This window comes from Scyliorhinus canicula, chromosome 16 (assembly GCF_902713615.1).
Source record: "Scyliorhinus canicula chromosome 16, sScyCan1.1, whole genome shotgun sequence".
NCBI classification, from domain to species: Eukaryota; Metazoa; Chordata; class Chondrichthyes; order Carcharhiniformes; family Scyliorhinidae; genus Scyliorhinus; species Scyliorhinus canicula.
The window spans coordinates 19,037,254-19,051,428 of record NC_052161.1 but is presented as its reverse complement, the minus strand read 5'-3'; the positions used below and the strand labels follow the sequence as shown (position 1 = coordinate 19,051,428).

Genomic DNA, 14,175 nt, shown 5'->3' with positions numbered 1-14,175 from the left:
TAAGGGTTAATGTGGACATGCCGAATTTCCTTAGTTTCCTGAGGAAGTATAGGCGCTGTTGTGCTTTCTTGGTGATAGCGTCGATGTGGGTGGACCAGGACACATTTTTGGAGATGTGCACCCCTAGGAATTTGAAACTGCTAACCATCTCTACCTCGGCCCCGTTGATGCTGACAGGGGGGTGTACAGTACTTTGCTTCCTGAAGTCAATAACCAGCTCTTTAGTTTTGCAGGCATTGAGGGAGCGATTGTTGTCGCTGCACCAGTCCACTAGGTTCTCTATCTCCCTCCTGTATTCTGACTCGGCATTATTCGAGATCCGGCCCATCTGGTCGTATCGTCAGCAAAACTTGTAGATGGAGTTGGAACCAAATTTTGCCTCGCAGTCGTGTGTGTACAGGGAGTAGAGTAGGGAGCCAAGTACGCAGTCTTGCGGGACCCTGGTATAGAGGACTATTGTGGAGGTGGTGTTGTTGTTCATTCTTACTGATTGTGGTCTATTGGTCAGAAAATAGAGAATCCAGTTGCAGAATGGGGAGCCAAGTTCTAGGTTTTTAGCTTTGATATGAGCTTGACTGGGATTATCGTGTTGAAGGCGGAGCTGTAGTCAATAAATAAGAGTCTGATGTAGGAGTCCTTGTTGTCGAGATGCTCTAGGGATGAGTGTAGGGCTAGGGAAATGTCGTCTGCTGTGGACTGGTTGCGATGATATGCGAATTGCAGTGGATCAAGGCATTCTGGGAGTATGGAGATGATGCGCTTAATGATCAACCTCGCAAAGCTCTTCATTACGAATTAGGTCAGGGCCACCGGACGGTAGTCATTGAGGCACGTTGCCTGGTTCTTCTTTGGCACCAGTATGATAGTGGTCTTCTTGAAGCAGGTGGGGACCTCGGAGTGGAATAGGGACAGGTTAAAGATGTCCGCGAACATCTCTGCCAGCTGGTCCGCGCAGGCTCTGAGTGTACAACCAGGGATCCTGTCCAGGCCTGTCGCCTTCCGAGGGTTCACTTTCAGGAAGGCCGATCTGACTTCGGAAGCTGTGATGGTGGGTATGGGTGAGTTATGGGCTGCTGGGGCACCCGACAGCGGATTGTTGGTTACCTGCTCAAACCGAGCATAGAATGCATCGAGTTCATCGGTGAGGGGTGCGCTGCTGCCGGAGATACTGCTTGGCTTCGCTTTGTAGCTGTTATGTTGTTTAGTCCTTGTCGAGAGTCTGTCTGTGACTCCAGCTTGGTTTGATATTCTCTCTTGGCATCTCGGATGGCTTTGCGGAGGTCGTACCTGGATTTTTTGTATAGGTCAAGGTTGTCTGACTTGAACGCCTTAGATCTTCCTTCATTCGGGAGTCAATCTCGCGATTGAACCATGGTTTCCGGTTGGGGAACGTACGTACTGCTTTCTTCGGCACGCAGTCATCCATACATTTGCTGATGAAGTCTGTGACGGTGGTGGCATACTCATTTAAGTTGGTCGCTGAGTTCTTAAATATGGACCAGTCCACTGTCTCTAAGCAGTCATGTAAGAGCTCTTCTGTCTCCTCGGACCAGCACTATATGACCGTCTTAGCTGGATTCTCCGCTTGTGTTTTTGCTTGTATGCTGGTAGAAGGAGCACCGTCTTATGGTCTGATTTCCCCAAGTGCTGTTGGGGGATGGAACGGTAGGCGCCCTTGATTTTAGAGTAGCAATAGTCAAGATTGTTGTCGCCCCTGGTGCGACAGGAGTTGTGCTGGTGGAATTTTGGTAGTACACTCTTGAGGTTGGCCTTGTTGAAGTCTCCGGCCACGATGAACAAGGCCTCCGGGTGTTCAGTTCCGTAGTTGTTTGGAACTGTGTACAGTTCGTCCAGCGCCTTCCTCACTTCTGCCTGGGGTGGGATGTAGACCGCTGTGATGATGGCTGAAATGTACTCACATGGAAGATAGTACGGGCGGCACTTCACGGTCAGGTTTTCCAGGTCCGGAGCAATTGGTCGCCAGGGTCGCCACATCCAAGCACCAGGAGGAGTTAATGAGGAGGCAAACCCCTCCACCCTTCGCTTTGCCTGATGACGCGGTGCAGTCTGCCCGGTGAATTGAGAAGCCTTCAGGTTGTATGGCACAGTCCGGTGAGGCGGGGGTGAGCCATGTCTCTGTGAAACAGAGCACACAGCAGTCTCTTACTTCCCTCTGAGATGCAAGTCTGGCGTTAAGTTCATCCAGCTTGTTTTCAATCGCTTGGATGTTTGCCAGGAGTATGCTGGGGAGAGGGGTCTTGAAACCGCGTTTGTACTTGGTAAATGGGAATGAGTGGCACAGTGGTTAGCACTGCTGCCTCATAGCTCCAGGGTCCCGGGTTCAATTCTAGCCTCGGGTGACTGTGCGGAGTCTGCACTTTCTCGCCGTGTCTGCGTGGGTTTCCTCCCACAGTCCAAAGGTGTGCAGGTCAGGTGAATTGGTCATGCTGAATTGCCCCTCAGTGTCCAAAAGGTCAGTTCACTGGGATAGGGTGGAGGTGTGGGCTTAAGTAGGGGGCGCTTTCCAAGGGCCGGTGCAAACACGATGGGCCGAATGGCCTCCTTCTGCACTGTAAATTCTATGATAATTTTGTGAGTATTTCTAAACATGCCAATCGAACAATTCGGGGTTTTGGCCCTCAGACTGGAATACCGTGGGTGTTCCAACACTGATTCAGAGTGGCTGTCTATCAGTCGATTCAAGCAGCAACTCCAAAATAAAGTCTCTGCAACTGAACCCATGCCTTCTAATTAGATTACAGGACAGGCATCCACCAACAAAGAGTTTGGTTCAGAATAATCCAATTTCCTGTGGATGAAATTATCCTGAAATGGCGATGACATCTTCAGTCAACGTTATTTCAGTTCTGATTTGAACTTTCATCATCGTGACTTCCATTTTGCTCTGAGCTGAATACAGATGTGGCATTTTTCAGAGTCAGCTGATCTGTTATATTATGGCAACAGGAACATTTAGCATATGATTTGCAATGCATTGTGCTGAACGAGAAAGGAAAGCTTGCGTTTATATTGTGTCTTTCATGACCTTAGTGCATGCCAATGCACTTTACAACCAATGAAGTAATGGTAAAGTGTAGTTGCTGGGGTAATGTCAGGAATATGAAAACCAAATGATACACTGCAAGCTGCCACAACAATGTGATAATGACCACAAGCTGCTTCTGCGACGTTGACTATGGATAAATAATGGCTTGGCTAACTCCCCTGCTCTTTTTTAAAATAGATCTTTTACATTCACCTGAGCGGAAGATGGGACCTCAAGTTTAACATTTCATCTGAAAGACAGCACTAGTGTCAGTGCAGCACTGGGTGACAACCACTGACTCACAGCTAAAAAAAAGGGCAGCATGGTAACACAGTTGCTTCACAGCTCCAGGGTCCCAGGTTCGATTCCCGACTTGGGTCACTGTGCACCGTCTGCACATTCTCCTCGTGTCTACGTGGTTTCCTCCGGATGCTCCGGTTTACTCCCACAGTCCAAAGATGTGCAGTTTAGGTGGATTGGCCATGCTAAATTGCCCCTTAGTGTCCAAAAACGTTGGATGGGGTTACGGGGATAGGGTGTAGGTGTGGGCTTGGGTAGGGTGCTCTTTCCAAGCGCCGGTGCAGACTCGATGGGCCGAATGGCCTCCTGCACTGTAAATTCTATGATTCTAACAGGGTGTTGAAATGGAGCTGCATCTATTCTGGAACTGACCCGTTAAGTCTGCAAAAGAAAACGTTTAAAAACATTTCAATTCAGATCTTGCATTTTCTATAATAAGAAAAATACAAAACAGAATAAAACACTGGCACAACATAAAGTCCCCAAAACATAGCCTACTCTCTTCCACAAACTAACTCCTTCTCTCCGCTCCTCCCCATAACAACTAATGGTGACCAACTCATTAAAATAAACAATGAATGGCTGCCATCTTCGGTAAAACCACTCAATTGCACCCCTATACCTTCTCAAGATATAGGAACTCCCATCAGATCTCCCACCACATTGAGGCACTGGGCATGTACAGAGAAGGAGACCTCCAACCCCTGCAGTACTCTCTCTGGGCAGTCAGCGAGTTGAAGATCAATGCATCCCCCCCCGCCCATCTGCAGCACTGGCGAGTCTGCCCCATGCCCCCCCACCCACCTCCACCGGTCTGACACCCCAAACACGGCTACCAAGGGACAGGGCTCCAGCTCTAGCTGTTGGGTTCTTATACAACAGTCGTATCCAAGACACAAACTTGGGAGTCAACCCAAACTTCTCTAAGACTGCAAAAATACCCCCATTCTACTCCACCGAATCCCTTCTCGGCATCTAATGCAACGATTACCTCTGGAGCAGGCCCCTCAGACGGAGAAAGCACCACATTTAGCCATGGCTACAAGTTAGGCAACAATTGCCGGTGACAAAACCCGGCTGATATTTCCCAATAACGCGAGGAAGACATAGTTCCACCTTCAGTGCCAACACCTTGGCCGATACCTTGGCATCCACATTAAGTAGAGAAATAGGGTGGTACGCCCCACATTCCACGGGGTCCTTATCCTTGATTAATAAAAGTGAAATTGTTGCCTGCACCAACGTCTCAGTCAGGGAGCCCCTTGTTACCGAGTCCTCGAACATCCCAACTAATAATGGCACCAACTGTCGCGCAAACTTAATCACTGTTAATCTGTTGGGAGTCATATGGCACAACAAAGGAAGATGGTTCTGGTTACTGAAGGTCAACAATCTCTGTTCCAGGCCATCATCAACAAGAGAGAATCTCACCCCCCCCCCCCCCCTTGACATTTAACCGGCGTTACCGGGCTGGATTCTCAGTCTGTTCAAGGCAGCCGGGTTCTCCGGTCCCACTTCAGTGAATGAGAGATTTGGATCAGCTCCACATTCTCCGTCCCGCTAGCAGTTGCAGCGAGGTCGACTCGTACCGGAGAATCCTGACCGCCATTGCTGAAAGCCCCGTATCAAAATTCACGGGGTTACCATTGACCAGAAACTGAACTGGACTAGCCATATAGATACTGTGGCTACAAGAGCAGGTCAGATGCTGGGAATTCTGTTGCGAGTAATTGACCTCCTGATTCCCAAAAGCTTCTCCACAATCTTCAAGACTCAAGTCAGCAATGTGATGGAAATCTCCACTTGCCTGGATGAGTGCAGCTTCAACAACACTCAAAGATGCGTGACACCATCCAGGACAAATTAGGCCACTTAATTGGCACCCCTTCCACAAACATTCCCTCCCTCCTCCACCACCGACTCACAAGGGTAGCCGTGTGAACCAACTACAAAATGCATTACAGGAACTCACCGAGGCAGCACCTTCCAAACCCACCACTGCTAACATCTAGAAGGACAAGGGCAGCAGACACGTGGGAACACCATCTACAAATTCCCCTCCAAGCCACTCACCATCCTGATTTGGAAATATATTGGCGTTCCTTCACTGTCGTTGGGTCAAAATCCTGGAACTCCCTCCCTAACAGCACTGTGGGTGTACCAGACGCTCCAAGAAGGCAGCTCCCCACCACCTTCTCAAGGGCGATTCGGGATAGAAAACAAATGTTGGCCTAGTCAACGACACCCACACCCGTGAAAGAATTTTTAATCAATGAGGCCAATTAGATTTCTTGCTACTGTTGAGATATGTTTGCAAAAAATCAGATGTTCCAGTAGCTTAGAAGAAGCCAGCATGAAATGAGTAACTTGCATTTGATAGGAATGTATTGGTCATATTTAAAACTTATCCAGTCTGGTTATTTAACTCAGTACTTTTGTGGGATCTTGCTGTGTGCAAACTGATGTTGTTCTAGATTACAACAGCGACTATAATTAAAAAGTATTTGATTCGCTGCAAAGTACTTCCTGCTATAAAAATGCAAGTCTTTCCTGTGTGATTTAGATGTAAAACACTGAATTGGAGTATGTGAAAACATTTAAGCTTTCTTCCTATCTCCGATTTTGATAGAGAGCTATAATAACAGTGCCACGCTTGAGGGAGGCTCTATTAGATGCTATTACACTCCAGAAAGCCAAGAGATGAAGGATAGGACTGGAGCCAATCTTTACATACATTCATAAGCATTTACTTACAGAGATGCACATTACTAGCATGCACCTCTGAACCCAACAATCACAGTATCAGTCTGCTCCTATTAATATTCCTTTCTCAGAGTTTACAAAGCCAATGCGGAGAGAGGACAAGACAACCCCTTAATCCATCCCCTTGCTCCCTCCCAAAACGAATTAAAATTGAATCCAATTGATGGTGCCCCACAAAAGAGACACACTAGATCCAAGCTGTCAGGAACAGGCGTTCTCACACCTCGTCCTACGCTGGATCTTAGCCAAGAGGCCGAGAAGCACAAGTGAGTCCCCAGTTAATGGCCACCACCTGCCTACAGCTAAGCACAATTAATATAAAATTGACACTCGCTGCCTCATGTATCAGCAGAGTAAAGGGACTCAGCCCATCACTTGTGACCTCATTGAGTGCACTCTCACTTCTTCGACACATGTCGTCACTGTCCCATATCCAAATACTTTACTTCCTCTTTCCAGTGGTTGGGAAACCAAGATTCGTGAAGTCGAGTTCTGGGAATATCACTCAACACTCTGATTTATGAAGGGATCAATTAAAAGTCACAGATGACTAAGGGTTAGATGGGCGGCACAGTTGCACAGTGGGTAGCACTGTTTCTTCACAGCACCAGGGGCCCAGGTTCAATTCCTGGCTTGAGTCACTGTCTGTGCACGTTAGAACATAGAACATAGAACAGTACAGCACAGAACAGGCCCTTCGGCCCTCGATGTTGTGCCGAACAATGATCACCCTACTTAAACCCACGTAACCCGTATACCCATAACCCAACAATCCCCCCATTAACCTTACACTACGGGCAATTTAGCATGGCCAATCCACCTAACCCGCACATCTTTGGACTGTGGGAGGAAACCGGAGCACCCGGAGGAAACCCACGCACACACAGGGAGGACGTGCAGACTCCACACAGACAGTGACCCAGCCGGGAATCGAACCTGGGACCCTGGAGCTGTGAAGCATTGTGAACGTGAGGCCCCAATGTTCTCCCCGTGTCTGCGTTGGTTTCCTCTGGGTGCTCCAGTTTCCTCGCACAAGTTCTGAAAGATGTGCTTGTTAAGTGATTTGGGTATTCTGAATTTTCCCTCAGTGTACCTGAACAGGCGCCGGGATGTGGCGAGGAGGGGATTTTCACAGTAACTTCGCTGCAGTGTTAATGTAAGCCTACATGTGACAATTATAAAGATTATAGAGTATCTGTACTGTGACACCCACGGGTTCACAACAGCAACTTGTACTTATTTAGCCCCTTAAATGTATTAAACATCTCAAGGCGTTTCAAAGGAGCATTATAAAGCAAAGTTTGACATTGAACAGCATCAGGCATTATTGAGGACAGATGAACCAGAGTTTGATCAGAGATGGGTTTTGAGGAGTGTTTTCAAGTAGACAAATGAGATAGGGAGGCGGAAAGATTTAGGGAGCTTAGCACCCAGGCAGCTAATGGTGCAGCAACTAGAATTGGGGATTCTCAAGAGGCCAGAATCGGAGGAGCATAGATCTCTCAGAGGCTTGTGGAGCTAGAAGAGATGACAGAGCCAGGGAGGGTCGAGGCCATGGACAGGTGTGGCAGCAACAAAGAGAATTTCAAATCATTAAATAACATTTGAACGCCTTCAATAAAAACAAGCACATATGATTATTCGTAACACTATATGTAATCAACTCAGTTTTAAATAAAACTGCTTACATTTGATGCTAATAATGTTGTCGGGTCCAGAATATCCAACCATTGAAGTAACCTGTGGAAGAAGGACTGCAGAACACAACAATCAAACAAAATGCAATAAATACAACATAAGCAAAAGTTAATTTATAAAATAATGATAAAAGCAAATTACTGCGGATGCTGGAATCTGAAACAAAAACAGAAAATACTGGACAATCTGAGCAGGTCTGGCAGCATCTGTGGAGAAGGGAGGTAACATTTCGAGTCTGGATGACTCTTTGTCAAAGATGGAGAGAGCTGGAGTAGGATCAGATTTCCACTGTCGTGGGGAGGCGTGGAGTGGTGGGGCTGGATGAGATGCTGTTCCTTCTGTTTGTGCTGGGCTTCATTGGAATATTGCAGCAGGCCAAGGACGGACATGCGGATGTGTGAGCAGGGCGGTGAGTTGAAATAGCAAGTGACAGGAAGGTCTGGGTCCTGCTTGCAGACGGACCCGGGGAGGGGGTTCTGCAATGCGGTCACCCAGTCTGCGTTTAGTCTCTCCAATGTAGAGTAGACCCCACTGGGAGCAGGGAATGCAATAGACCAGATTGAAGGAGGCGCACGTGAATCGCTGCCTCACTTGAAAAGAGTGTTTAGGGCCCGAGATGGTGAGCAGGGATGAGGTAAAGGATGCCGTGGGAAGATGGTGAGGTGTTCGAGGTGATGGAGGAGTGGACCAGGGTATCTGGGAGGGAATGGCCCCTGTAAAATGCTGACAAGCGGAGTGAGGGGAAGATGTGTTTGGTGGTGGAATCATGCTGGAGTTGGTGGAACTGGCGGAGGATGATTCTTTGATTGTGGAGGTTGATGCGGTGAAAACTGAGGACAAGGGGGAGGGAGGAGAGTGGGTGAGAGCAGAGGTGCGGGACATGGTTGGGGGCCCTGCCGACCCCAGTGGGTGGGAAGCAACGATTAAGGAAGAATGAAGACGTGTCTGGAGCACCGTTCTGGAAAGTGACATCATCAACAAGTCACTCTGATCTATTATTTGTGGACAGTGAACATTTCCTCCAGAAAATACTGTGCAGTCAAAAGCCAGCATCAGCATTCTCATTAAGCTGTTTTCCCTGTTAGTTGCAAACATTTGTCCTGAACACTCTTTCCAAAACAACTCAGTAGTTGGTAAAGCTTGGTTGGGTGGACAGATGCTCGTAGTGGGGAAGACACTGGCGTTGTGCGAGTATCATCGGGCTGGTAATCTGGAAGCCCAGGCTCATGGTCTGGAGACATGGGTTCAAATCCATGGCAGCTAGTGAAATTTGAATTCAATTCATCAAATCTGGAATTGGAAGCTCGCCTCAGCAATGGTGAAACCGTGGAACTGTCTTAGATTGTCGCAAAAAACCCTTGGGGAAGGAAACTTGCCTTCCTTCCCAAGTCTGGCCGACTTGTGACTCCAGACCCACACCAATATTTCATAGAATTTACAGTGCAGAAGGAGGCCATTCGGCCCATCGAGTCTGCACCGGCTCTTGGAAAGAGCACCCTACCCAAGCCCACACCTCCACCCTATCCCCATAACCCAGTAACCCCACCCAACACTAAGTCAATTTGGACCCTAAGGGCAATTTATCACGGCCAATCCACCTAACCGGCACATCTTTGGACTGTGGGAGGAAACCGGAGCACCCGGAGGAAACCCACGCACACACAGGGAGAACGTGCAGACTCCGCACAGACAGTGACCCAAGCCGGGATTCGAACCTGGGACCCTGGAGCTGTGAAGCATTTGTGCTATCCACAATGCTACCGTGCTGCCTCTATCTTTGCCTCTATCTATCCTCTGAAATGTTCTAACCAGCCACTCTGTTCAAGGGCAATTATGGATGGACCACAAATGCTGGTTTTGTCAGCAAAGAATGCAAGAAAAATGAAGGCAACATTCGTCCCAATATCATCCCAACATGGTTGGAAGAGGCCACGTAAAATTCTTTGAAAAAATGGGTTTAAAAATGACAATGCGTATTGCATGAAGGAAACAATGTTTTGATGTTGGGCTAAGGTTGTTCTTACGGGTTGTACGATATCACCTCAGACAATGATGATGGTCCCACGAGCCATCAATTGGATCAGGAAGAAGCAATTACTGTTCCGCTTGCTATTCTGCTTCAGAGAGGCAATTTCATCATGAATTAAAGGAGCGAGCGAGTGATTATTGTCTCCTTGAAGCAGGCATGCTGCACAACAATGTCCCTCTCGGGTTAATCAAGGTATATGCCATGGCTCTAAACAGCAAATGATCTGCCATCTTCCAGCAGCTTCAAACTCCCACTGGGGGCATCGAGGCTGGTCATTCTCGGCAGTGGTTTTAGCTGCATCAGCGCACTGGACAACACATTCAGACTCCTGATGGAAGTGCTGAAACGCACCAAGCTGCACATCTTCAGCAACCCTTCAAAGTACTGGATAGGTGCACCTATTCAAAACCAGGAAGGTCCCTCCACTTCAGCTTTGTATCCCAAACATTCGGAGTCAGCTCCACTGATGTCAGGCTGGTCTTTTCTCTGAGCTCTGACTGTCAAGACACATGGAGAGAGCTCTCTAATCAGCAGCCTGAAGGAAGAAGACAACTCAGTAAGAGCATTGCCGACTGACACACTGATATCAGCACATCCTTTTAAGGTAGATGAGGGAGATTATGGGAGGCAGTGGCGTAGTGGTATTGCCAATGGGGACTTGGGTTTAAATGCCACCACAGCAGATGGCAAAATTTGAATTCTATATTTTAAAAAAAAATCTAGAAATAAAAGTTGAATGACCATGAAACCATTGTCGATTGTCATAAGAACTCATCTGGTTCACCAATGTCCTTTAGGGAAGGAATTCTGGGCAGCACGGTGGCATAAGTGGATAGCACTGTGGCTTCACAGCGCCAGGGTCCCAGATTCGATTCCCCGCTGGGTCACTGTCTGTGCAGAGTCTGCATGTTCTCCTAGTGTCTGCGTGGGTTTCCTCCGGGGGCTCCGGTTTCCTCCCACAGTCCAAAGACGTGCAGGTTAGGTGGATTGGCCATGGTAAATTGCCATTAGTGACCAAAAAGGTTAGGAGGGGTTGTTGGGTTACGGGGATAGGGTGGAAGTGAGGGCTTAAGTGGGTCAGTGCAGACTTGATGGGCCGAATGGCCTCCTTCTGCACTGTATGTTCTATGTCCTTCTGTAGTCTACATGTGACTCCGGTTCCTCTGAAATGTGGTTGACTGTCAAATGCCCTCTGAAATGGAGGGCAGCTATGGACGGGCAATAAATGCTGGCCCAGCCAGCGACACCCACGTCCCGTAAATAACAAAAAAAAGATTGCATTACACGAGGCCCACAGACAGCATGGTTTCCCAATCCTTACTGTCCTCCATCATGGAAGTCTTAAGACGACAGCACGTGGGAGGGTTTGGACAAACTGCTAACTGTGGACAAGCTGATGAAGGCCATCCTGCGCTTCGATATGCAAAATTCCCAGGAGGTTTACCAGCCGAGCTGTACTTGGCTTTGTGGGACTGGAGCATGTATCCGTTCAGCCGCATGTCAGAATCCCCGAGGGAAGGCATCTTCGGTCTCATCTACAAGCAGTAGGGGGAGAGGGAGGAAATCAGCAATTGATCGCCTGTTACGCTGTTTAATGTGGACGACCAAATTCCATCCAAGATCATGGCCAATCCAGTGAAGTCTGCTTTGGAGTCGGTGATCCACCTTGATGAGGCCTGCGTTGTACCCACAGGAAGATGTCCGATAGCCCAGCGTTACTCAGGGAAATTACACACGAGGCAAGAGAGAGTGGACAACTGACTTCATTAACTTGGAGCAGCAGCAGCAGAGAGAAATTGATAGACTATCGCACACCGACACGATGAACGTGCTCTCAAAAAAATGGGGCTTGAGGAGGGAATCCACAATTGGATACAACTGTTCTACACAAACAGTTTTAATCAACAGAACAAAGAACAGTACAGCACAGAAACAGGCCCTTCGGCCCTCCAAGCCTCTACCGGTGTGAGATGGAAAGGTTTCTGATCAAATCTAAAGTCAGCTGTTCCCCCTCAATGTTGTATTGAACCAATTACAATCCCATCAAGAAGGATGTGGGCATAAGAGGGGTGATAATCCAAGGAAGCAGAGGCATTTGCATTAAAGGCTCTGTACGAGCGACGTCGCTGTCCTCTGTTCGGATCAGTTGTCAGTCTGTGGACTGATAAGTATCTGCGATCAGTTTGAACAGGCTTCGGCAAACAAAGGTACATTGCAGGAAAAGTGAAGCCACCTTCCTTAGAAACTGGGATGTTTCCCTCTCCCGCTTCATCATCAGGTCAAATCACCCGAAGGTGCTGGGGCGATGCTTTGAAGGGCCGAGACACGTGCCAAGAATGGGAAAGAGTTAGTCAAGGTGAAACAGAAACTGGGCAAATGGGTGCAATACTCTATCAATTGTGGTTAAGAACCTAGTCATCAGTATGGGATACTTTCAATGTCACTGCGTGTGGCACAGGTCTGGCCCATCTGCTGTGACAGTCCCCTGAGACATTTTCTACTTTATCTGCAGATAAATTACATACAAATCTCTGCACAAGGGAGGAGGGGAAAACATGTCCAGCACCATTCCCATCCTGATGGCTACCTTTGTGTGCAACCAAACCCCAATATCGCCAAGGATTGAAGAGTTTGTAAAGGAAGACAACTTTAACCACAAGTTCCCCCAGGCAGTGGTGGACTCTTCCTCGAGCCCCTGGGGGGGGGGGGGGGGGGGGGGGGGGGGGGATAGTGAATCCTGTTGGATGGTTCTCTGAGCAAACTGCTAAAGTAATTCGTCAGAACATCTCATTGTCAGAACTTTCAAACAAGCACCGAGATACAGTTTGGCTGGTAGTGAGAAGTGTCCTTCCCATCAAATCCTTCATGCACACAAGGAGTCTCAGCGCCAGTGCCCACTGATCTCGTGGCAACTGCGGTCAGGAGGAAACCATCACCCGCTTCCGTCTGGAATGTGCATTTATCAAAAGGGTCTGGAGAGATGTAATGCTTTTTGTCAAGGTTAATTCGCTGGAATTTCGTAACTCAGGGCTCTGCGCTTTATGGACTATTCCCAAGGACAGACACCAAGATAAATATGGACTGCTCCAGGCGGTACATAGATTTCATAGAATTTACAGTGCAGAAGGAGGTCATTCAGCCCATCGAGTCTGCACCGGCTCTTGGAAAGAGCACCCTACCCAAGGTCAACAACTCCACCCTATCCCCATAACCCAGTAACCCCACACAACACTAAGGGCAATTTTGGATTCTAAGGGCAATGTATCATGGCCAATCCACCTAACCTGCACATCTTTGGACTGTGGGAGGAAACCGGAGCACCTGGAGGAAACCCACGCACACACGGGGAGGATGTGCAGACTCTGCACAGACAGTGACCCAAGCCGGAATCGAACCTGGGACCCTGGAGCTGTGAAGCGATTGTGCTATCCACAAGGCTACCGTGCACAATGGTTAGAACTATTGTTTCACAGCTCCAGGATCCCATTTGGGTCACTATCTGTGCAGAGTCTGCACATTCTCCCCATGTCTGCATGCGTTTCCGCCCACAATTCCTGAAAGACCTGCTTGCTAGGTGAACTGGACATTCTGAATTCTCCCTCAGTGTACCCAAACAGGCTGCAAAGTGTGGTGAATAGGGGATTTTCACTGTAACTTCATTGCAGTCTTAATGTAAGCCTACTTGTGACAATAATAAAGATTATTATTATTAGAAAGTTATTAACTGGGTGGAAGATACTCTTTAATGCACCTGAAACTTGGATGGTCTGTCAGTGCAGTGCTATCCGCAACTGAGTGTTGCAGACTCATACATCCCAAGGTCTTGGATTGCACGTTGAGGGACATGCTGAAGCTTGGTGCAGTGGCGAAAGGCCACGCTTGAATTCAGGATGACTGCACCAGAGCAAAACCGAGTGGCCGGAACCAATGTGAAACCCCCTGGGGCTGCACACAGATAACCTTTGAGACAATGCAACCTGACTGATCTGTATTGCACCAAGTAATTTGCAACTTCCAAATTATACTGAAATGAAAATGAAAATCACTTATTGTCACGAGTAGGCTTCAAATGAAGTTACTGTGAAAAGCCCCTAGTCGCCACATTTCGGTGCCTGTTCGGGGAGGCTGGTCAAAGCCAGCTATTTAACCCTGTGCTAAACCAGCCCCTATGCTGCAATGTATCTTTAACAGGGGTGGGGGGGCTTATTTTACCAAGGATGGAGAGTACAAGGAGAGCAGGTACAATAGTCCATGCCCAGAAGAGTGGAGGGAGGGACGGGGCTTGTTGGTTGCAGAGATGAAGGAGTGAATGGAGCAAGCGTTTAGGGGCTGGTATTGG

The 14,175-nt window shown here is 48.2% G+C and overlaps 1 protein-coding gene across 3 annotated transcripts in view; it reads right to left on the bottom strand.

The window, feature by feature from the left end:
- The window catches only part of sfxn4 (sideroflexin 4), a 41,587-nt gene that overhangs the window by 27,038 nt on the left and 374 nt on the right, over nt 1-14,175 (bottom strand). For all 3 annotated transcript variants that reach the window (XR_005463763.1, XM_038822170.1, XM_038822169.1), the window contains exon 2: nt 7,798-7,863. Coding sequence is in view for 2 of the 3 variants with exons in the window: in XM_038822170.1 (XP_038678098.1) it covers nt 7,798-7,863 (66 nt within the window). In the remaining variant the exon portion in view is untranslated. The remainder of the gene's footprint in view (nt 1-7,797; nt 7,864-14,175) is intronic.